Source organism: Molossus molossus, unplaced genomic scaffold (assembly GCF_014108415.1).
Source record: "Molossus molossus isolate mMolMol1 unplaced genomic scaffold, mMolMol1.p scaffold_m16_p_2, whole genome shotgun sequence".
Classification (NCBI taxonomy): domain Eukaryota; kingdom Metazoa; phylum Chordata; class Mammalia; order Chiroptera; family Molossidae; genus Molossus; species Molossus molossus.
In genome coordinates this window covers 10,681,451-10,706,150 of record NW_023425355.1, presented here as the reverse complement: position 1 = coordinate 10,706,150, position 24,700 = coordinate 10,681,451, and the positions used below count along the sequence as shown (strand labels likewise).

General features: G+C 38.3%; 1 protein-coding gene across 1 annotated transcript in view; it reads right to left on the bottom strand.

The window, feature by feature from the left end:
* SH3BGRL (SH3 domain binding glutamate rich protein like) overlaps positions 1-24,700 on the bottom strand; it is a 74,080-nt gene that overhangs the window by 2,213 nt on the left and 47,167 nt on the right. Inside the window, exons 2-3 of the mRNA XM_036270529.1 lie at positions 5,629-5,814; positions 1,188-1,268 (exon numbers count right to left, since the gene is read on the bottom strand). Of these exons, the coding sequence (XP_036126422.1) occupies positions 1,188-1,268; positions 5,629-5,814 (267 nt within the window). The remainder of the gene's footprint in view (positions 1-1,187; positions 1,269-5,628; positions 5,815-24,700) is intronic.

Here is a 24,700-nt window from a genome sequence, read left to right as displayed (position 1 = left end):
ATTTGTACACATATATGTTGTATAATTATTTGTATACTGCCCCTCACTAGATTATAAAAACTCTGAAAGTAGGGACTACAATGTATTCTCTGTATTTTCCCCATCATCAAGGCCAACTCAGTGCTTGACATTCAATAAATACTTGTTGAATGAAAAAATGAATGAGTGACTGCTACTTTTAATTGAAGGAGAGGGAGTCATTGTCACATAAAATAGACTATTCTCTTTTATACTTCCTAAACTATGTACTGAAATCAATGACTTGGGTTTTACTAACTTGCTTAAACAAAAATGCCTTACCTAACATTTCTTATGACTTAAATTACACGAAGCCTAAAATAAGCAAATTTAAGTTTGACAAAGAAACAGAATATCACAGTGGTTCAGATAACAATGCTTGTAAATGCTTTCTAGTGAAAACATAAACAATAACACAGACTTTTGAAATTGGAGAAAGAGCTGGAGTTTAATGAATCTGTTCAACATAAAATCAGTTCCTAATAGCAAAATGTAAACTGATGGAAAAGGGGACATACATTCTGACAAGCCAGCCAATGTGGAGAAGACCTGCAGTAAAAGGCAGATATATTTAATGTCCATAGCTTTGAGACATTTCATTACATAGGCAATTTAATTTTTTATTATTTTCTTTATATAATAAAGTGTTCATGAGAACACTGCTACTTGAAAAATCAATTTGTTGTTGGCAGAGAAAAAGCCCCAAATTTAGCCAGCAATTTAATGAGCAATTTTGAAACTCAAATACCTCAGTTAATTTGAATGGATTACTCTAACATTTGCCTCACACAAAGACTGTAGATGCAGCCAAGAAGATTACTATGAACTAAGATGCTTTATATTGATGTAGAAATGTTAATGACAGCTGGCATAATGGAGTCTTTAAAGTGCTTAGCACTTATTTGCAAATGGGTCAGTGAGAAATTTACTGCCTCAAGCAGACTGATGAAGAAATCACTCTACCTACCTCTTACTGACATACTTATGTATTTGATTATGCACAACCTCCGACTGCCCTGCTAGGGATTAAGTGCGTGCAGAGCAGGAACGTTTCCTTTCAGTTATGTTGTATGGCCTCTGGCTTAAAATGAGTACTTAATAAAAGTGAAAATCTTACAATTAAAAAGATCAGCAGCAATAAAATGGCCTATAAAGCAGGAAAACCATACCTTTGAACCAGGTGGGGCTGTCAAGCCTAAAAAGGCATACACTGCATTGTTTTCTCTGGCTTCAAAGAAGGCATCATAGTCCTTGGTGGGAAAAAAAAAAAAATCACAAGAATTAGCAATATGCAACCAAAAAAAGAAAGCAAAAGGTGACATTTATTCAAAATGACTAGTCAACCTCCTTGGTGGCAGCAGGCTAACTTTCATAATCCTAGAATTCTGGAAAGGACAGTAAAGAGGCAAGGCTTATTGTGTCCCATTTAATGAAGATTAGAAGATATGCCATTCTGTGGGGCAGAAACTGCAAAATGGCTTATTCCATTTCACATATAATTGAAATTTGCCTTTGGGCTAGCAGCTTTCTCCGCAGCCCAAAGTAGCCAATTACCTGCCAGTAAGGAGGTTGCTTATTCTGGCAGGAGTCTGTTGTTCCAGTCTCCCATTATTTTCTTCCATTATTTATTAAGGTAGAGGTGATCTCAGAACTTATAGTAGACCATATATTAGCTAGATATGCCCAAGGTCATATTAGCTGTGCTGTTTTTGGAGGAAGATAATGTGATTTTCATGAAACATGACCAGAAAGGCCAACAAGCGAATAAAAGTTTTCTATCTGGGGTACCAAGAAAGCCTCACGTGACTGAATTTGGTTGGGTTTTCTTTCCACTATCATCCTCTAAGCCACTGAATATGATTCAAAAGTAACAAATACAATATCCTAAATTTTACTATGGCATAATCAATAGCCAATCTACTTTGGAAACAAGTCATTGTCAATACCTAGCCTTAGTCTGTTTGATTTAAAACAGACAAAGATAAGTTTGGCATTTGATCTGATTTAATTAGAGGTAGAAAGCACTCGTAATTTGTTGGCTTCTCTAGAGATGGCCCTACCAACAGATAACAGTATTACAGGGTTCTTTTCTAGCCCATATAATTCCTGGCACCTGGAGGATCTGGAGATACCAACTTGAGAGCCTCTCAAGCCACTGATGACCCTAAATTTGAGCACTATCCCAAGAAACATCAGAATTTTTCCTTTATTTGGGGATTCTTTTAACACAGTCAGAACTGTTTACAGCCCCTGGAATCTCCACAAGGATTGACACAAAGCATCTTTTTGCATATCCTAGATATTGGCAAAGGAATAAACCCTAAAGACTGAACATATATGAGCAGCCTCCTATACTCCTTGGGCTCCTTATTCAAAAGTAAAACTTATTGGACCTTGATACCAGTTCCATATTGAGACACATGACCTATAAGCTACTCAAGGTAAACAAACAATATAAATCATATCTACACTCAACCACTTTGAAGTAACCTCAAAATGCTAGTCAGAAGAATCCAACAGTCATACAAGAATTATTTCTTACTAACATCAAAGCAACAAAACAACATAGATCAGTCTTTAAATTCATGGAAAAGAAAATAGGTCTTCACCTTTATTAAAATCTGATAAAAAATGTTATGTAGAGGACTCTTGTCTGCATTTCAAGTTTTTAAGAATCAAAATAGATTACCATTTGTTGGCCTTGGACTTAGCAAGCACAAACAGGTTTGTAACTGAGAAAAAAGAACATTACTTTCTCAGCTAAACCAGATTAAAAATTTACTCTGCAAATATGTATTGAACACCTACTACATTCCAATCACTGTTCTTGGTGCTGAGAATACAAGAGAAAACAGAACAGACTGTGACATAATCTGCTTCTTATGTAGGAATTCTCTTGAGAAAAAATAATTTATTTGCATCTCTGAGATTCCAATAACATTAACCCAGAATGTATTCTACCATATATTGGTATCACATTATTTATCATTTCATGGAATGTGTTTTAGTTCTCCATATACAAACATAGGCTCTTGCAGAACAAAGATTACTTTATAAATTTTGTACCTTCTATATCAGAGTCTCATATATGTAGGTAGGGTAACTGTTTCAGTCATATTCCAATCTGGAAATAAGAACATCAGCCACCATAGTTCACTGTTTTTCAATAGGAGGTAATATTTCCCACAGGGACATCTGGCAAAGTCTGGAGACAAATTTGGCTTTTCACAGCTGTGAGGGTTCTACTGACATTCAAGAATAAAAGACAGGGATGCTGCTAAAAATTCTTAAATGTGCAGGGCAGCTGTCCAAAATAAAATATTGTCCAACCCAAGATGTCAGTAGTGCCAAGGTTAAGAAAACTTGAGATAGTTTAAACAGGGAATTTAATATGAAGAACTACTTAGAAAACATTAAAAAGCTGAAAGACAAACATACGATGGTGAGACAACCCAGAGATTAGCAAACAGCAGGAAGCTGCTACAAAATCTAAGGCAGAAGGAAAAAGTGAAGAAGGTGGTATTACTGGACCCAGGAGCTGGGGTACCTGGTAGAGCTGGTACCATAAAGGAGATTCAGCCACTTTCATGGACCCTCCAGATTGAAAGGAGGGGGATACTTTGGCTTTTCCTCTCCTCCTGTCCTCCACTCTTCCAACCAGTACCTCCTATTCTCAGCCAAACCTAATGCAGCCAGTTGGCTACATTGCAGCCATTTGGCAATGTAGATTAGGACATGTAATTTGCTGCAGTCAGACCTGCCAAATAATGGAGCAAGAAAATAATGAAGATGGGAATTTTGAGTAAATAGGGAAATGAACAATGCAGTGATTAAATAGAAAGAGTAAGAGCTTCAGAGTAAGACATATCTAGGTTTAAGTCCTAGCTGCATCACTTATTAATTGTGTAATTTATGAAGTCAGTTAAACTCTTCTAGACCTCAACTTCTTCATGTATAAAATAAGAATAACAGTTATCTACATCAGGAGAGTAGCATGAGAACTGACAGACGTAATACACACAAAACATGTAGCATTAATAGCTGATATGCAATACGTTTTGTATGAATGGTTTCTATATACTCTTCTGAGTGTCTGTATAGGGACAAATCTTTATTCTTACTGTTATTAAACTCCTAATAGTGCCTGGCACACAGCTAGCACTCACTAGAGGTTGGATTCCTTTTCCACTAAGTAATGTTTATGTGTTTGTTTGCTTGAGTCTCACCTCTTGCCCCTTCCTTTCCATCTTCCCATTTCTTAGTGATACTCGCCTGATTTCCATAACATACTCCATTCCTTTACAGTGTGGCTTCCAAAGGAGAAACAAACCAGGTAAATGTGATTTCTCAAACATTACCCTTATAACCCAAAGTATATTTATTTTCAAAAGTAAAACAAATTGAAATATCTGCTTTCAAAAGGAGAGGTTAAGACAATATATACTGCCTTAGATTGGGCTGTATGAACCCTGAGGCTTCTTCCAACCCCTTCGATTTACCAATCTTCAGAAATGTCAAATATAGAGAGACTGAGGTTTCACTATCCAAATGCATAGCCTTTCCCTTACCTGCAGAGTTTGTCTTTACACACTGGCTGTGTTTGCAGCAAGAGAAGAAATTTTCAGACCCCCTCTTCCTCAGAAGTGACTAATTTAATTCACAGACAAACTCTATTGTGCCAACGAGCTCAAATTTGCTATGCCCATCCCTTATATGCTTTGAATTGGTACATGAAAAGATTACCACCAAAAAGTGTCAATCTCACTCCCATATAAACCTATGAGCTAGAAGATCTAGATTCCTGGCTCTAAAGACATTTGTTCCTCGGTCATGCTAATTTTGAGGATATAGTGATGCAAACAATTCTCTATTATAAATTCTTATAGTCCTTGCATATGCTTTCTGTACCATGACTTCATAACCACTCTCTGATTGTTCCCACACCCCACCCCTAACCAGCTCCTTAGAAGAAGAGGTGGTGTTTTATTTATATTTCTACTTGCCATTGTGCTTAGAATGGCCATAAGCTACAAATGGTACTTAAATATATAGTGAATGAAGAATGAAGGAAAATACCCCATGCCTTAAATGAAGACTAAACAAGATAGCATACTTGAAAGCACCAATCACAAAGCAAAGTAAATAAATAAATAAATTCTCTCATTATAATGAGCTGAATTAAAATTTTAACAACATTCATTAATGATACCAAGATAAAAGTATTATTAGTTTCAAGCAGAAAATAAGACTTTTTTTTTTCTAAACTAATATTAATCTAAATAAGTCTAATGGCTGACCTCTTTTCAGAGACTCCTTCATGGACATACCAAAAACAATAATACAATTGCTTTGGTTGGAATTAAGATGAAGAAAAATGTAAAGCTCTATGTCCAAAATCTGTATTTATACATTAACAGGTAATTTTTGGTGTATGACTCATTCATTTACCTCCTAGCTATAGGCAAAATACCTCAGCTGCCTAGGATGGGTGCAAAGAATGAACAGGGGAAATGATTATATGACGATTTGGGCAAGAAGGTGAAATGGATAGAGTGAATTTGAGGCAATTTATGTGAAAAAAAATCCCAAGTATTTAAATTGATTCCTTACCCCACGGTACTGGCTTTCATTGAAAATCTGAGGTGGTAGGGGGTAACCTGTGGCTGGTCGACTGTTTTCAGGTACATTTTCTCTCATCCACTTCCGATTTTCTTCATTGGCGGCAATATCTTTTTCTTCAAATCCTATTTTGTTAGCTTCTAAAAAACCAAGCACATCTTGCTGTTTCTTCTTAATCTAGAACCCAAAGGACAAGAAACTATATTGTTGAACAAACAACCTCTGTTATTTTCAAATTCAACAGAAGTCAGTGTTTGTGAACTAGCATAAATAAATTCAGACATGGATCAAGATTTGTGGTTGCACAAAAGATATATGGTTTTCCCTCTTTATTATATTGTTATCAACAATGTCTCACAAGTAGTTTGAAGAGTTTTCAGACCACATATCCTTTTATCAATCTGACTTTTTCTTTTTTTTTTTCATTGAAAATTCCCACGTCTAATGATGCGAAAGTAAGGCTAGCTGATGCATATCAATAACCTAAAATGCAGTTAACTCAAAAGTATGAGTAGTGAGAAGCATTGTTTTCTGATTATTAACAAGCCTTTCTTAGTTTCAGCCCTTCCTGAGAGTCTTTGCAAACGACCCAAGTCTACCACCTGTGTTAACAAACATCATATAGTGAACAGAAATTAATCTTTCCTTGAGAATGTTACAAGCCTCAGAGTCACTGTACATCTCAATGTTTCACTGTTTAGAACAGAAACTAAATAAGAAGATAGAAGAGCTAAGTCTGCTTGTATACTAGGTCTAGAATACACTTGTACCATTCACTAGTCCTTAACATGTGTTGCTAAGGTTTCTTTCATGTGCATCGGTGCTACTTCTTCAGCTAGGTAAACAGGTAGAGACAATATATTTATTTTGCCTCCTAATCATATCTAAAAGAGAATTTTAAAGTAGTAAAATTAATACTTTTCAGTTAGACTTCTCCTCTAATATCATTTCTTTTAGAACCTTAATTCACACATCCTTGGTAATTTGTCCAAATTTAAAACTTTTACTTAACATTTCTGAGCTGCAGAGCATAATCAAACGTTTCTTCATGGAGTCAGAGTAAAAACACCGATGGGGTAGAATCATCAGAAACATAAAATCAAAAGAAAGCAGTCTTCCCAGTGGAAATAAAAATACAAAATGAAAAACTTCTGTACAGTCAAGTCCTCTCTGGATTTACATCCACACATCCACACACACATAAGTTTGTGTTTTTGTCCTTCTAACTTGCTTGTGTGTAATTTTCTCTCTCGTTATATAACCACAGACAAAAAAACTCTCATTTTCTCCCAATAAAACTGAAATTTCTATAGGTTATTTAGATGAGTATAAAATGCCCTTCTTTAATGATTAGGAATTTTTCTAACAGTAATTTTATTTCCTCATTAGTTTATAAAATCAAATTTTCAGTACTAAATATAACATATGCCCTCTTTTTAATTTTAAGAAAAATTAATGTAAAAGTCAAATAATCAGGAGTGACTAGCCCAGCGATTTTCAACCAGTGTGCTGCAATAATTCTTAAAACATGTAACACCTGACTATTTAGTCAAGAGTCCTGACCTATTTTCCTTTAGATTGTCAAATTTAAAAAAAAAGGACAACAGCCAACACAACAATAGCCATCCCATATGAATGAATCAAAAATTATACTTTTTTTTGTCAGATTGGCAAAAATATATTTTTTGGTGAGTCACAGAATTTTAGAAATTAGTTTACATGTGATGAAAAAGGTTGAAAATCTCTGGACTAGACACTTGATGGAAGGTTCAGTTAAATCAATGGTTTTCAATCTATGTGCTACAATAGAAAGTGTTCAGTTAGTGTAAATTTTATCAAGTAATTTGTCAATCATTTGCAAATTTACAAATTTAATGTAAAATGCCTCATAAAGATGGTACTTTCAGGCACTTGCCACTGCAACAGATATTTTTTAATTAATGAAGAGATAATGTTTAGCTAACAAGCTAAAAATTATACATATGTGTCATGTTTGTGTGAGAAAAAAGGCAGAGGACCTTTAAGATAAATGACTCTTTGAAGCTTTCTTACCTCAGTGAATATTTACTATGTTGAGAGCTTTACTATGCTGGGTTAAGATGATGGCCAGGCCTGGTATCACTGGCATTATAGTTTACCTTCACTGATATCTTTATCCTCCAGCCATTATCTCTGGACCACAAGTATTTCACCCATGCTATGGAACTACCTGACAATAAGTACACAAGCCTCCTGTAGTGCTCTACATCTCCATAAGGCTGAAGAGAATGGGCCTTAATAACACTTTTTCAGTAGGTTCTGTCCCGTCAAATGTGAACATTTGTTCAGTTTTTAATCTTCAGGAAATGTAAAAAAAAATAAAATAAAAAAAATTAAAAAAAGGTGCTTACTAATTTGATTGTATCTGTAAATTCAGAATTTCACAAATCAAGATTATTTCCAACAAGGGATATTTTATATCTAAAGAGTCATGCCCTGGCCAGTTTGGCTCAGCGGTTGAGCATGAGCCTGAGGACCAGAGAGTCCCGGGTTCGGTTTCCGCTAGGGGCATGTACCCCCCCCCCAAAAAAAAGTCATTGCTTTTGTTATACACTTACAAGCATATGTTCACTACAACACATCCTGATAAAGGGGCTCCAGGTGATGCTAATTTCCTAATTCTCCATTGTGAATTAAAGGGGCACAATAAATACATATGACTGAAAACCGTACAAAGCAAGACAAATTAGGAATGGGTGTCACAAGTGTTCCCTAAAGAACAAAATTTCAATTTCCTACAGGAAATATTTTGGAGTTAAAAGTTACAGATATTCTTTTCACCACATAAATGCACTTCCAATTAGACAATGGCACTGTCCAGGAATTTTTAAATCAATCTTCTTCAAAGAGCAAACCATACCCCTCACCTCCATCTAGTGAATGCTCGGTTATTTCTTCCCAGTTATGTCAGGGTTTGAAACTCAAGGTATCCTTCCCTCCAAAGACCCAGAAAAGAGCTACTGAGGAACCACCACCTGGAGGAAACAGTTGCTTTCCAGCAAGCCTCAGTAACCTCTTGTCTGTCATGACAAGGGTAAAGTTTCTTCAAAGGGAGGAAACTGACAAAGTATCTGTATCTGCTTTAGAACAGGCCAATGGGAATGTTAAACTTTCTTTTATTTAAAGAAAAATATTGATTTTAGAGAGAGGAAGTGAGAGGGAGAGATAGAAACATCGATTGGCTGTCTCTTGCATGCCCCTCACTGGGGATCAGGCCCACAACCTGGGCATGTGCCCTGACCAGCAATCGAACTGGCGACCTTTTGGTGTGTGGGTTGACAATCACTGAGCCACACAGGCCTGGCGAATGCTTAACTTTCAAAGGAAGAACAAAAGTTCAATAATCATGCTTCAAATAGGAAAACTAGACTTTTTCGTAAAGGGCCAGTCTACCATAAAACATTTAATCAAGGTGGGTGGGGTTTTATCTTGTTTTATAATCAACCTCTGTCACATTGTCTTAGCTAACACTGTTTTTTAAGTTTGCTTTTTAACTTTATGTTTATTGTTGACACTGTTACAGATGTTCCACTTCCTGCCTTTGCCCACCTCCGCCTGGCCCTCACACCCCTTCCCTCTGACCAATACCACACTGTTGTCTGTGTCCTTGGACTATGCATATATGTTCTTTGTTTAATCCCTTCACCTTCTTTCATCCAGTCCCTCCGCCCTGACAGCTGTCAGTCTGTTCCATGTATCCATGCCTCTATTTCTATTTTGTTCATCAGTTTATTTTGTTCATTAGATTAATGAACACTGACAGAAGTTCCAACTATAATGCACTAAAATCTTAAATGATTATACAAAAGAGTATTTAGTAGCCATTTCAACAGTATTTCTTGGGTGCGTGTTACATGCATAAAAACTTTATTTTAGGTTCTCTAAAATATCTAAAGAAAAATAACAGAAATTCCCATGCAGGATTACAATCTAGTGGGAGGGATTAGAGATAGATATATTATAAAGTTCAATTACAACATGGCATTTCAACATGAAGCTAAGATAGCCATCCATACAAGGTGGAAGGATGAGAGAGAGAGAGAGAGAGAGGGTTAGCGCATGACAAAGCCAGTGAGTGCAAAAAACTAAGAGAGAGCAAGCGCTTATTGTTTTTTTTTTCCTCACCCAAGGACATTTTTGCATTTATCTTCAGATAGAGTGGGAAGGAGAGAGGGAGGAAGAGAGAGAGAGAGATATCGACGTGAGAGAGACACATCGAGTGGTTGCCACCCACACAACCCCAAATGGGACCAGGGACAAACTGCAACCAAGGTACGTGCCCTTAGTGGGAACTGAACCTGAGACTCTCCAGACCGCGGGCTGACGCTCTAACCACTGAGCAAAACCGGCCAGGGCGAGCAAGAACTTATTTTTATTATTTATGCCACTTAGAGTAAGCTTAATAATGATAGCACAAATGCTATGTACTACATCCATGAATGCAATTTTTAGTTTAATAAAACCTGCTATCTGTGAAAACTGGGCTAACAAAATTACAGCATATTGCACTAGAGCAATAAAGATACAGTAGTACAACATAAACTTGGAAACTTTCTGAGTGGGTGCTCACAATTTCTATGACCAAATTCTTAGACATAATTAAGGCCTATTAATGAATAGACGTTTGTATTTGTGTGTATTTTATCATTTTCAACAGGTTATAATTTGTTAGCTAGCCAACTCTACAAAGAGAAATTCAGATATATAGATTCCCTCCAATGTGCTCTGTTTATTTAAAACACTACCCTAAGAAGCGCCACTCTACTTGTAAAAAAAATAATAAGCTTATCTTTGCCTAGCCTGTGCCTAAGGATTTAACAGTAAAGGTAGAATGAATAAATGGCATTTAAAACTGCCTTTTCAGTCTTTTGCTAATCTATTTAAAAATATACCTAAAAGGAAAATCAAATTGGAATCCGCTATTAGTCTGTTTGCCACTGTGTAGCCCTTTGGTAACCAGAGAGATCTCTGTACTTTTATAAATGAATACTGCCATGAGTCCTTAAACCACTGGCTTCCTATTGCTTAATCAAATGACACAAACACAGCAAGAGACACTTGTTTTCAGCTTGTCTGTTTTGCAATCTTTTCAAAAATGCTTTGATCACGATTAGCCATGTGCAACTTATAATTCAGAGCTCTTCAGCGCAAGTCTGCAACAAAGCTGGGTTAAGATGACTACTAAGAATTTTCTTGATCTCCCACTTCTACTTACAGCTCCCTGGAGTTCTCTCTTGACAGATCCCAAGATGTGGCAGCAAAAGAGCACAATCTAAGGTTTGCTATCTACTGCTGCCAAAAGAAAAGAAAAGATTCTACTGTTGTTATTTCCTTTTTAGTTGAAATTCTAACCATGTCTAAAGAGATATTAAGGCCTAAGTAATTTCAAAAGTAGAGCCTGATATGAAAAGAGGAGAAATTAGATATTAATTATAGTTCCTCAAAAACAGGTATGTCTTAATGTGGCCAGAGTAAAGAAAATACAGTCATGACCACTGTGTGGGTTAAAAAGGTTGTTTCTTAAATAAATAAAATAGTAGTAAATAATCTCATCTATGCAGCCTTTTGTTATCTGGCACTTACATCTACCAATAATTATTTTTCTAGAGTCAGAAAGAACTTTAGTCCCTCTCCCATTCCTTCTGAGATAGCTTTCTGTATAGACACAGAAGGCTGTGAAATATGGAGCAGTGGGAATACCACCCTATCTTAAAATTCTATCCTCGCCCTGGCCAGTTTGGCTCAGCGGTTGGAGCGTCAGCCTGCGATCCGGAGAGACCCAGGTTCGGTTCCCGCTAAGGGCAGTACCTCGGTTGCAGTTTGTCCCCAGCCCTGGTTGGTCGTGCGGGCGGCAGCCACTCGATGTGTCCCTTTCACGTCGATGTTTCTCTCTCTCTCCCTCCCACTCTATCTGTACAAAAAATGGAAAAATGTCCTCAGGTGAGGATGGGAAAAAAAAAAAAATTCCATCCTCTAATACCTGAAACCCTGATGTACTACTCTGGCCTTCATAGAAAGGGCAGGCAGTGTGCATGTTTGGAATGGAGGCAGGGACTGCTTGAAGAGACACAGGTAAGGAAGACAGTAAAGTTCATTGGTCTGCCCTAGAATTGTACTCGTAGTTATTCCTATATAAACCCTAACTGAGGATCACATGAAAAAGCAGCAGGAATGGCTCCCCTGGATAATCCCAGGAGGAAATTTCCAAGTCTTACTATATGTAAGTACGGGGTTAAGCTTTGCACAAGATAAAGACCTTTAAGGAGAAAGGGAGGCTAACGCTTAATTTGAGTGCTTGCTGAGTATCAAACACTCTGTGATGCTATTTACATATATCCCTTCAAATCCTCACAACAATTCTGAAAGGTTATAGTGTGATTACCACTACTTTACAACAAAGGAAATTGAGGCTCACATAGGTTAAAGAACCTGCTGAAGAAGATAGAGGTTTTAATGGCCTGTACCAAATTTCAAATCCAAATCTATCTGACTGCAAAGCCCTACTCTTTTTCCACCATATGCAGTACATACTAGAATTCCCAATCTAGCTGGGGAGATAAGACCAACATATATGAAAGAGTTCCTTATCAACCATATGATACTGACTAGAAAGACAACAAAAGCTGAGATATCTTATGTTCTCTTCCAAATAGCCCTACTTATTGAATTTGAATTCCTAGTTATTATGGTCTCTTTCCCCTTGACCGTCTAAAATAAATGAATTCCTAAGCCCACCAATTTGTGAGTTTGCTTGCACATAGGCAGAAGAAAAGAACAGATGAGGTCTGTGGTTTCTTTAACTTCATGGAGAACAGTGCAGCATATACCTTCCCTTTGTCAAGAGGTCAGCCACTTAATAGTTCTTGGTGGGCAACGTTGGTGTGCAGGGTATTAGTTTCTGTACTTTATACTTTTATTTTTCATTTTTTAAATTTATCTTTGTTGTTGAAAGTATTACAGATGTCCCCCCTTTTCCCTCTATTGACACCCTCCTTCCTGCTCCCGTACCACTACCCCCCTGCCTTCACCACACTGTTGTCTGTGTCCACTGGTGGTTATACATATATGCATATAAGTTCTCTGGTTTATCTCTTCCCACCCATCTTCCCCCATCAGTCTGAAGTTTCTCTGTTCCCTACTTCCATGTCTCTGGATCTACACTGATGATGGGAATACAGACTGGTACAGCCACTATGGTAAATGGTATGTTGTTTCCTCAAAAAATTAAAAACGGAACTGCCAGAACAGAGAACCCAGAAATTGACCCAAGACCATATGCACAATTAACATTCAACAAAGCAAGCAAGAGCATACAGTGGAGAAAAGACAGTCTTTTCAATAAATGGTGTTGGGAAAATTAGACAGTTATATGCATAAAAAAAAATTAAACTAGATCACCAACTTACACCACACACAAGAATAAATTCAGAATGGATAAAAGACTTAAATGTAATTCATGAAACCATAAAAATCTTAGAAGAAAATGTAGGCAGAAAAATCTCAAACATCATACGTAGTGGAATTTTCACTGATACATTGCCTAGGGCAAGAGAAACAAAGGAAACAAATTAATACATGGGACTACATCAAACTACAAAGCTTCTGCACTGCAAAAGAAACCAGCATCAAAATGAAAAGGGAACCCACTCTACACTGGGAGAACATATTTACCAATGACACACTGGATCAGGGGGTTAATATACAAAATATAAACACTACTCATACAACTCGACAAAGGGAAGATAAAACAATCCAATTAAAAGATGGGCAGAGGATCTGAATAGCCACTTCTCCAAACAGGACATACAAATGGCCAGGAGACATATGAAAAAATGCTCAACATCTCTCAGCATCAGAGAGATGCAAATTAAAACGACTATGAGCTATCACCTCATGCTTGCCGGAATGGCTGCCATCAACAAATCCTCAAATAACAAGTGTTGGCGAGGGTGTGGAGAAAAGGGGACTCCAGTACATTGCTGGTGGGAATGCAGACTGGTGCAGCCACTATGGGAAAAAAGATGATGTTTCTTCAAACAATTAAAAATGTAACTGCCACTTGACATAGTGATCCCGCCTCCTGGAATATATCCTAACACGCCTGAAACACTCATCAGGAAGAATATATGCACCCCAATATTCATAGCAGCACTATTTACAAAGGGTAAGTTCTGGAAGGAGCCCAAGTGTTCAGCAGTAGATGAGTGGATACAAAAGCTGTGGTACATTTACACAATGGAGTACTATACAGCTGTAAGAAAGAAAGATCTCTTACCCTTTGAGATGACATGGGGGGATCTGGAGAGCATTATGCCAAGTAAAATAAGGCAGTCAGAGAAAGACAAGTACCATATGGTCTCACTTATTTGTGGAATATAATGAACATAATAAGCCGATGAACAAAATAGACCCAGAGACATAAAAAGGAGTACGGTTCAGACTGACAAACCTCAGAGTAGGGGGGCAGGGGTGATGGATGAGATAAACCAAAGAACTTATATGCAGGTATGCATAACCAATGGACATAGACAAAAATGCTGCCACGGGGGGGGGGGGTGTCTGGGGAAGGGAAGGAAAAACATCTGTAACAATTAATTAATAAAATTAATAAAAGCTAAAATAAATAAATAAATGAATGAGCATTGTCTCTACCACTTAAAAACAAAACGTCCAATAACCTTCCTAAGGAACAAAATGATTAGAACTGAGTCAGTAACAGATAAAAGGACATAAATTCCTTTTGGTCTCTGGAAAAGAGTATGGACAGAGAAAAGCTCCAGATAAGAAAGGGCTTATAGATGAAGTTATTCATTTAGTCAAGAAAAGCCTGGTGGATCTGAAGATGGCGGCAGGCAGGACCAGAGGGAGGATGAGTGTGTGAGAGAGTGTGAGTGGACATGAAGGTGGACGACCAAAACCGATCAGTGCAGAGCCACAGAGCAGAAGGTTCCTGTGCTGTGGACAGGACCAGCCAACTACCACAGTAAGCGGCCCTTCAGGGTGCTTCTCCCTGCGCCACGGGGAGGTCCCACCATTTTGGAAGATCCCAGGTCTTCCCTGGGAGGAAGCAGTGGGAGTGGCTAAGGCCCAGCAACCTGAGCCCACCAGTGCACCTGGCACCATCAGACCAGTGGATACTCTGGGTCAACACAGACCGGTGCACAGTAGTGGAGCTCCCAAGGTGCTGGTCGCAGAAGCCTCAGAGAGCCCAGAGCCCAGCACCATCCCCCATAGTAGCAGCCTGATCAGTCTAAATATACCCCCAGCAACAGAGGCTGGGGAGCAGACATCCATCCCCAGGCAACAGAAGCACAGACCAGCAGCTGAGACCCACTGCCAAAAACTACAGCAAAAGCTGAGCAGGAGTTGAGCCCCACAGGGCAGCAGCAGTCCCCAGCCAGCAGCAGCTGGACCTGGGGCTCCAGAGAGGCCCGTGCGGTCCAGTAGCTCATAAGAGCAGTGGGAAGCTGGAGCCTGAGAGGGACTGGTGCCATCCAGCTGCCCGCCCGCAGGAACTGCAGGGTGCGGGGGCACCAGAGATGCCTGTGCCGCTCAGCAGGGACTGTGCCATCCAGTTACCCACGGAACCTGCGGGGTGCTGAAGCACCAGAGAGGCCTGTGCGACCCAGAAGCCCATAACATAGGCATAGAATCTGGTCCCCAAAGGGACTGTGCGATCCAGTTACCCTCCAGACCTACAGGGTGCAGGGGCACCAGAGAGGCCTGTGCAACCCAGCTGCACAAAAGATAGGCCTAGAGCATGTGAAAATGGAGGCGGAGTGAAAAGAAGCTACACAGATGATCTCCCAGGACCAAACAAGAATTACAACTAAAATAACGACAAAACCTTGGGGAAAAGCAACAGAAAAGTAGCTGGACAGGACCATATAACCAAGGACTCTGGTAGGATCTGCGGAAGCGTGAGAGGGTGGCGGGCTAGGAGCCCACAGACAGCAGCAGTCTTAGCTGTGAGCAGTGTCCTTGGGGAATAAAGACCAAGCCTGCTCCACAGTGCAGAGTGCCTGAACAGAGCACTAAAATAGCCACAGCCACTCACCTGGGGACTATGGTACAGGGAGGGCAGACTGGGCTGGAACTCTGTGGGAACACGCAGAATTTGGAGGGCACTCAGTGTTTTTGCAAAGTTGCAGCCACAAAGGACACCTATCCAAACAGGACATACAGATGGCTAAGAGACATATGAAGAAATGCTCAACATCACTAACCATCAGAGAGATGCAAATTAAAACAACAATGAGGTATCACCTCACACCTGTCAGAATGGCCTCCATCAACAAATCATCAAACAAGTGTTGGCAAGGGTGTGGAGAAAAGGGGACTCTAGTACACTGCTGGTGGGAATGTAGGCTGGTGCAGCCATTATTGAAAACACTATGGTGTTACATCAAAAAATTAAAAATTGAACTTCCATTTGACCCAGTGATCCCACTTCTAGGAATATACCCTAAGGAGCCTAAATCACCAATCAGAAAGAATATATGTACCCCCATGTTCATAGCAGCACTATTTACAATAGCTAAGATCTGGAAACAGCCAAAATGTCCATTAGTAGACAAATGGATAAAAAAGTGGTGGTCCATATATACAATGGAGTACTATGTAGCTGTAAGAAAGAAAGATCTCTTATCCTTTGAGAGGACATGGAGGTACCTGGAAAGTATTATCCTAAGCGAAACAAGCCAAACAGAGAAAGACAAGTATCATATGAACTCACTTATTTGTGGAATATAATGAACATAACAGTCTGAGGAATGGGGTAGTCCCAGAGATGTGGAAGTGGGATACAGACTGACAATCTCCAGAAGAGGGGGTGGTGGGGGAAAGATAAATCACAGAACTTATACGCATGTATGCATGAACAATGGACATGGACAACAAAGCTGGGGACAGGACGGGGAGGGCGGGGAGGGGGGAATCAGTGGGGGGAAATGGAGAAACATCTGTAACAAAAATAAATTAATTAATTAATAAAAAAAAGAAAAGCCTTTTTAATCTAGAATATGAGTATGACTGTACTTTTCCCTCTTGCAAGTGAACTTCATCCCTATACAATCTTATCAAATGTACATCCCAAGAGAGGTGTTAGCAGGTTAATAAATGATAAATATAGATTTGACCAAGGGCTAAAAGCCACAAAATTGAAACAGAAACTTGAATTCTACTGCTCTTACACTAGATCCCTGCAGCCAATTTCAACCCCACCCCAAAGGCTTAACTTTCAAGGTTCTGAATAAAGGCCCTGCTCTAGCTACCTTTCTGTGGATATGCATTCCCCTCCCCCTCCCAGATCTTATCAGGTTGTCTTTACTTTTCCCTGAGTCTATTCTAAGACCTCAGGGCTTTTTCTCTGTTCTCTTTAACTGCAAGTCTCCCCTCTGTCCACTGATGCAACTCTAACCACTTATCCAGTTCACTCCTTCTGTAAAGCCCTTCATTGGCCACTCCAGACATCACTCTTTAACTTCCTACTGTCTGTATTACCAAGATTACAGTTTAATCAAATAGATGTAATACCAATGTTTGCTAATCTTTTACATGTCAAATTTTCTTTTCTTCAATTAGTTATTTGATAAGCCACCTGAAAGTATGAGCCACGCCTTTTGCTTATGTGTCTTGAGAAAGGATGCTGACCTTCCTTCTGGACACAAAGTAGATAATACTGATTAATAAAAATATTGTTTTAGGCCAGCTGGTGTGGTTCAGTGCATTGAGCGTGTCCCAAGGACTGGGAGGTTCTGGTTTGATTCTCAGTTAGGGCGCATGCCTGGGTTGCTGGTTCAATCCCCAGTAGGGGGCGTGCGAGGCAGCTGATTGATGTTTCTCTCTCACATGGATGTTTCTATCTCCCTCTCCCTTTCTCTCTCTCTAAAAAAAATCAATTAAAACATATTTTTGAAAATATTGTGTTAAATTCAGCCTCACCAAAAATGTTTTATTTTTAGTTTTTTGTTTTATTTTAATAAACTTCAACTTTGGAATAATTTTAGGTTTACAGAAAATTTGCAGCTATATACAGAGAATCCCCAGATAACTGTCAGTCTGTTTCCCCTGATGTTAACATCTTACCTCACAGTGGAGACAAACATTGGTACAGCACTATTAATTAAACTCCAGACTGTGAATTTCATTGACTTTTCCACTGTCCTTTTCTTTGTTTCAAGATCCCTTCAAGATATCCCTTTCAAGATACAACATTACATCTAGTCATGTCTCCTTAGTCTCATCTGGTCTGTGACAGTTTCTCAAACTTTTCTTGTTTCCCAGGATTTTGACAGTTGAGAGGAGTACTGGCCAGGTATTTTGTAGCATGTCCCTCCATTCAGGTATGTCTGATGCTTTTCTTTTTTTTTTTTTCTTCTTCTTCTTTCTTTTTTGTTTTTCCTGATGATTAGATTGGGCTAGGGATTTTTGGAAAGAAGTACCTTTCACATAGCATTATAACAGGGGATGCATGAGTACTTAATTAAGACAGTATCTTCCAGCTTTCTCCACTGAAAAGTGACTATTTTTCCCCTTTCCACACTGTTCCGGAAGCAAGTAAGTAAGTCAATTATACCTCAACAAAGCTGGAAAAAAGTAAGTCCAGCCATATAAAAGAAATAAAGTGGTCTTTTGAAAACTCTTGCAGCATACTGGAAATCTGACAATACTGTCTAGGAAAGGTTGAGAAAATTCAGATGGCTATAATCAGCAACTTAAGAGAGCTTATTCAAAAATAATATATGTCAATCTTTGAGGGTGACTGGGACAAATTTCTCACAGATTAACTGTTATCCAGAAATATGACTTCAGAAGAAATTCTCTGTATTAAATATCTTATGCATCAAACTAGATTGATGGATTAGTGAAAAGTCCATCTATTAGTGAATTTTAGTTATGCTTTAGCCCCCCTTTTCAACATCAGATATTTTTGTCACTATTAAAGTGCTGATGACTGTGGAATTTTCAATATGTTTATATACATTCCATTTACCCAAGATTTGAATGCAGTGAGATATTGGTAAGGATTGCTGTTTGCACACAGACTCTTTTCCATCCCCAACTAACAAAGTAAGTCTTTATTCTCTAAAATGCCACTTTGAAATCCTAGAACAAAGTTGATTAGAAGATAAATCCCTTAGAAATCTCCAAAGCCCAACAGAGCCCGTCACTGCTAGCACATTCCCTGGAGGGACATAGCAGTCACATTAAACAAAGCATAGATGGATTGAAGTTCAAAAGTTTCACAAGTGTTGGAGTTTATGGGTTCACAGAAGCTTTGGGGTCATGCAACATAGAGAGACACTTTGGGGTATCAGAAGGTACTCAGTAATTATTCCCAAATTCACAGAAATTTCAAGTTGTGGCTGTGTTCAGACAAGACTGGGAGACTGATAAGTATCTTCTTACTCATACCAATTCTAACCACCATTTATAGAAAGTCAATTAAGTGACTGTAGCTAAAAGTAGGTGTTTTACATATGTTATTTCATATAATATTCATCGTAACCCTGTAAAATAGATATCATTACCACCATTTTACAGATTAGAATACTGAGGCTCAAAGAGGTCAAGTAATTTACACAAAGTCACAAAGCTAGTGGGTGACAGGGCCGACATTCAAACCTAGATGTTCCTAAATCCAAAGCTTAAGTTTGTTCCACTACATTTTGCTGTCTAGCTTTATGATATTTCTTGCATGCATTTTAAAAAGAAATTTTATATAAAGTTGATAACCTCTTATAATTACTAATACCACTTTTTAATGTGTTCTTACTATATAATTAATTCAATTCTACTTACCAGACTATGCTTTTTCTTCCATTATCACTGGCTGGGGCTAGTCAATTCTTAAGGTCTGGCCTCTGTTTGCTACAGGGAAGTGGGTGGATTAGGGTTGGGCTAATAAGGGAAAACAAAGGGACACAGACCTGAACTTAGAGTGTGATAACAATGGGCTGCAGAATTTTATAGGTACCAGATCCCTCTCTGCATTGCACCAAATGTAATCTCACTCTAAAGTATAATGTAATAAGTATTTATTAAGTGCTTCCTATGGGTCAGGCACTATTCTAAACCCTTTACATGCTTATTTTATTTTGACAATAATTTTATGAGGCAACTGTTACTATTTTCATTTCAGATTCAAAAATAAAAGAACAAATGCTCAAATAAATTAAGAACTTTCTCCAAAGAACACACTTGCCCAAGATCTATCTGAGCAAAAAGTAGCTCTTAACCACTCCCAAGCAATGCACTACCATGCTTGCTATCGCATGCTAATTAGATTGTCAACTTAATGATGGCTCCTTGAGTGCAAACATGGCTCATGATTGTTTTGCATCATTCTTTTTTTTTGGTACGTGCCCCTAGCAGGAACTGAACCCGGGAGTCTCTGGTCTGTAGGTCAATGCTCCAACCGCTGAGCCAAACTGGCCAGACAGCATAATTCTTAATTCCAAAGCTTGGCCTAAAGTAAGAGCAAGAAAACCTGCTGGTTATTTTAAAGGTTTTATATATAGTGTAGATTTTGCTAGATGACTCCTTCCATTCTTTCCCATTCTGAGGTTTTGTGTTAATGAAACAAAGAAACATGCCAACAAGCAGTAAAAGCCTCCTGGGACTTTAAATCTTGGTAAGAAAAAGTTAGAGTGTAGAAGCAATGATTCATAAGAATTCCATTGCCTTCACGAGAAAAAAAAAAACAAAAGCCGCATCTCTATTTAGAACTGTCATATATTTGGATAAATAGAGTGTGAATGTAAGGACATTTTAAAATGCTTCCACAGAAGTGTGAGTGACTTGTCACCATAGGTGGCTACAGGAAATGAGTACTAAGGGAGAAATAAGGTAACAGGTACTTTAGGCAGTTAAGGTAGTTTTGGGAGAATCCTTAAAGCAAAAGTTTTCCTTGAAACAAATCATACTATTATAATCAAATATCAAAACCAAACATTTGTGACAAGTGGTAGTCTAACATACATGGATCTTATGTTACAAAAATATTCATACAAACGTTGCACTAAGAATTTTAAATGAAACAAAGAAATCCATCCCAGTCTCCACCTCCCTGCACTAATCATTACTATTATTAAGGCAATACAATGAGTTTCTATACAGATTTTAATTCTCTTTAGAACTCTGTCATAATAGAAGGAAGGCAATTTGCCTGACATACAAAGGGGTATAAAATGCTGGTGATTTTATAGTCAGCAAAGATGTTCTCCAATTCATTACCTCTCTATGAAACAAATTCTAGCAATGAACCAACTTAATTTCACAAACCATGGCTTTCTCCTAAAGCTACACTTACTGAAAACACTTCAGGGCTTCTAATTCTGGTCAGACATATTTTCCAGACAGCTTTCCCATGTAAGGATAAGCAAAAACACACAAATCCTCCAAGAGGCTGATGTAAGGTCACAGGGCAGGCATATGAGAACCAAATAAGGTAGCTAAATTCTCCAGCTCACAACAGATACTTTTTTAAAAGGCTGTAACCACCAATTCCAAACTATCAGTTCTTGAATCAACAGGAAAATAACACGCAATTCATCTGTTCTTATTAGGTACCTGGGTGACAAATATTAGGTACCTGCTATCTAAAACATTAGCTCTGACGTTTTCTTCTTTTCCGTTTCCACAGCAGGGAAAGCCACTGTGAAATGTGCTGCTAAAGTGAGCATACTGAAAAACGGGGTATTGCATCTGAATAAATAAATTACTCTAATCTGTGCCTGTATAGAAGGAAATATAGAATTCACAAATGCCTCGTGTTAATAGCTTCTGCCTCATTATAGGGTAGGCACTGTCGTACACTATGAACAAGAAAAATATCCATATACATGATATCATTTTATACTAAGAAAGAGTCCTGGGGAGATCTTTGTCATCACTTGAACTGCAGGATAGAACAATACCCTTGTATTGATCTGGTCCATGGCCATAAAGAGAAGATAGTTTTCTTTACTTCATACTACCAAACCCACATGATTCAAAGTAGGTAAAATATTGTCTTTCTTTCCAATGATGATAGAATTTCAACTAGTGTTATCATATCCCTTGGCAATTTTGAAGGCTGTTAATTCAGTCAGAGTTAAATAAAATCAGACCATGAAAACATCAAGCAATTTTAAACTAGGAAACCTCTGGATTCCTAGTTTAAGTAATGATGCAAAAGAGGGTAAAAAGTACATGCCTGAAGAGGTTATGCAATGTTTTGGTATGCTTTTGTTTTTGTTAATATGTTTTTTAGTGGTGGAGGATTGAAAGTTTCCTGCATATCTAACTATCCAGACTTGATCAAATAAACAGTGGTGTGGTCATTAGAAAGACTGCAATGAGCACACTGAAACTGACCACTGTATGATTATGTAGCAACAAGGAAAATATTATGATAAAATAAGTGAAAAATAAGTTTAGACAATCGTGTATTAGTTATGAGCCTCTGAAAAGAACTGTGTATATTTAAAGACTAAACAGGAATTGAAACACAATTTTTATTACTGCTGAGAGATAATAGGAATAAGTGCTTAGCACATTGCTCAGGAGACTAATAGAGCATGCTGGGATCATGAGATTATGAGGATCCCTCCACCAAACTTTTCTAGTGATATTACATTGATTTATATAAGTTTTAAAAATATTTCAAAAATCAATTTATGTGTATTGAGTTCTTAGTAGAGGCATCATAGTATAATGGAAAGACCACAGACTATGGGACCTGTGGTAGACATACTCTCATGTTGCCTCCCCCACGCCCACCATGATCCTTACCTGCTGGTATTCACTCTTTTGTATAATACCCTCCCTAGATTGCAGACAGAACCTGTTGCTTGTTTCCAATCAATAGAATATGGCAAATGCAATGGGATGTCACCCTAGTGATGATGCTATGCCATTCAAGGCTTTATCTTTCTAGCTTTAAAGTCTCTCCCTCCCTTGTTGGCTACGAAGAAGCAAGATGCCATGTGTACTACAGTCTCAAGGAAATGAATTCTACAAACAACCACATGAGTTTGACAGTGGATTATTCTATAGAGCAGCCTCCAGAAGAGAAACTAATTCTAGTCCTAGTTGATATATTGATTAAAATCTTGTAGAGGACCCAGCTATACAAAGACTCCTGACCCACAGACACTGTGATATAATAAATGTGTATATTAAGCCATATAATATATAGTAATTTATTACACAACATAAAAAATGAATATAGAACCCAACTGACTTGGATTTGAATTTCAGACCCTCCACTTATTATCTGTGTGGCTGAGTTGATTAATTTCTCTGAGTCTCAAATTCCTCACTCATTATGAGAAAGGCCGGTAAGCCAGGATAAGTAAAATAGGGAAACAGACAGATAGCTGAACAAACTGGCAGAACAATTTACAGGGGATACAGAAGGTTACTTCCTTAGAAATAACATCTAGGCCTTAGTTGTATTTCAGCTCCAAGCCCATAAAACAACAAAATCAGGAGGGTGATGCCAGGACCAGCTGCAATAACTAATGATTCCCTGCCCTGACACTGACTAATCAATGAGGACCACGACCCTGAAAAAGCACACTTAGTGAATATTCTGTTGAAAGCCTCCTCTTAGACTTCCCCTAAGGTTCCCTTTATCTGCAAGAAAGAGATAAAGGCCTCAAGACAAAGGACCCAGAGCGTGCTTTCCTTCCAGGGAGCAGCCCAAGCTATTCTCTTTCCCTTCTTCTTCCCACTCTTCTTCCCCCACAGGCATGCATCTCCTAAATTCTAAGGCACCCCAGAAGGCTTACAACCAAGGGAGCAATGGGCAGCAGCAGGTTGTCCAAGGCTAATCCCCTGAACCTGTCCTTAAAGCCCCCTTTTTTCTGACTTCCCAGAGAGCTAAGGAAGCCCAGCCTAGACTCTAGACTCTCCTGTTGTTTCTTCTGTTAAACCCTTCCTTGTTTCACTGTCACCAGTGTTAATACATGTTCCCACACAGTCACCTGGATTCGTGTTGTGACATTTTTCCTACACTAAAGTCAAGAATCCACACACACTACCAGTTGGCCCTAGGCAGACCTACTCAGGGCCAGGTCCCCTGTTCAGTAACAATTAGTTAAGAGCAATACCCACCCCCAGAACCATAGCACAGAAAATTTTAGGTAAGAGAAACAATGTGCCTCTCACACTGCCTGCCACAAAGTAGTCTAGATTGTAAATTATAAGCTCTCTCATGGCTAGAACCTTGTCTATCCTACTCATCATTTTATCCAGTGGCTATTACCATATCTGACCATAGCTAGTGTTCTGTAACTCTTTTGCAAATGAATAAATAAATAAAATGTAAAAAAGCTCTCAAGATAGGGTAGCTACTATTTTAAATATGCATAAGGAACTATAGTTATACATAATTGAAAGAAAACCCCTGCCCTCAAGTTATTAAAAACAATGAATTATACCATGGTGTATCAATCATAATATAGGATAGTCTTTCTGGAGCAGTATGATATTGAGGCAATGCAGAAAAAGAGCCACAATTCAATGTAACCTTTTGTTAAACTGCTAAGGAATATCAGTAGAAACAACTCATGAAGGTGATAAAGAAGTGTTTAAAGCAGGCAATGTGGTCCCTATGCAGTCACTATAAGAAAATTGATTTGTAAAATGCAGGGCTGATTCCTGGGCATTCATAAAGTCTAGTGGTTTTCTTCACTCACTTTGTGGGACTCTGAGAAACAAGATGGGCTGTTTAACACACCCAGAAAATGTTTGAGGGACCATTCAGACATTGTAAATTTCTCCCCGAGTCACAGTAAAATTTCAGAAGTGTTGTGCTCAACAAAATATCAACCAAAGTAAGTGATTTTATTCTGATAATAGTCCATCAAAAAGTGCTTCTACTGTAAGAGTGTAACAGAAAGTTTACTAGCAGTTAAATATTGTCAAGCAATACATTTCTTGAACCCTAGAGTCAATTTACATTAAAAACACTCTGCCATACTGTAAAATTGCTCTTTTTCTTAGATTAGTTACCTGGAATCTATTAAACTTCTCC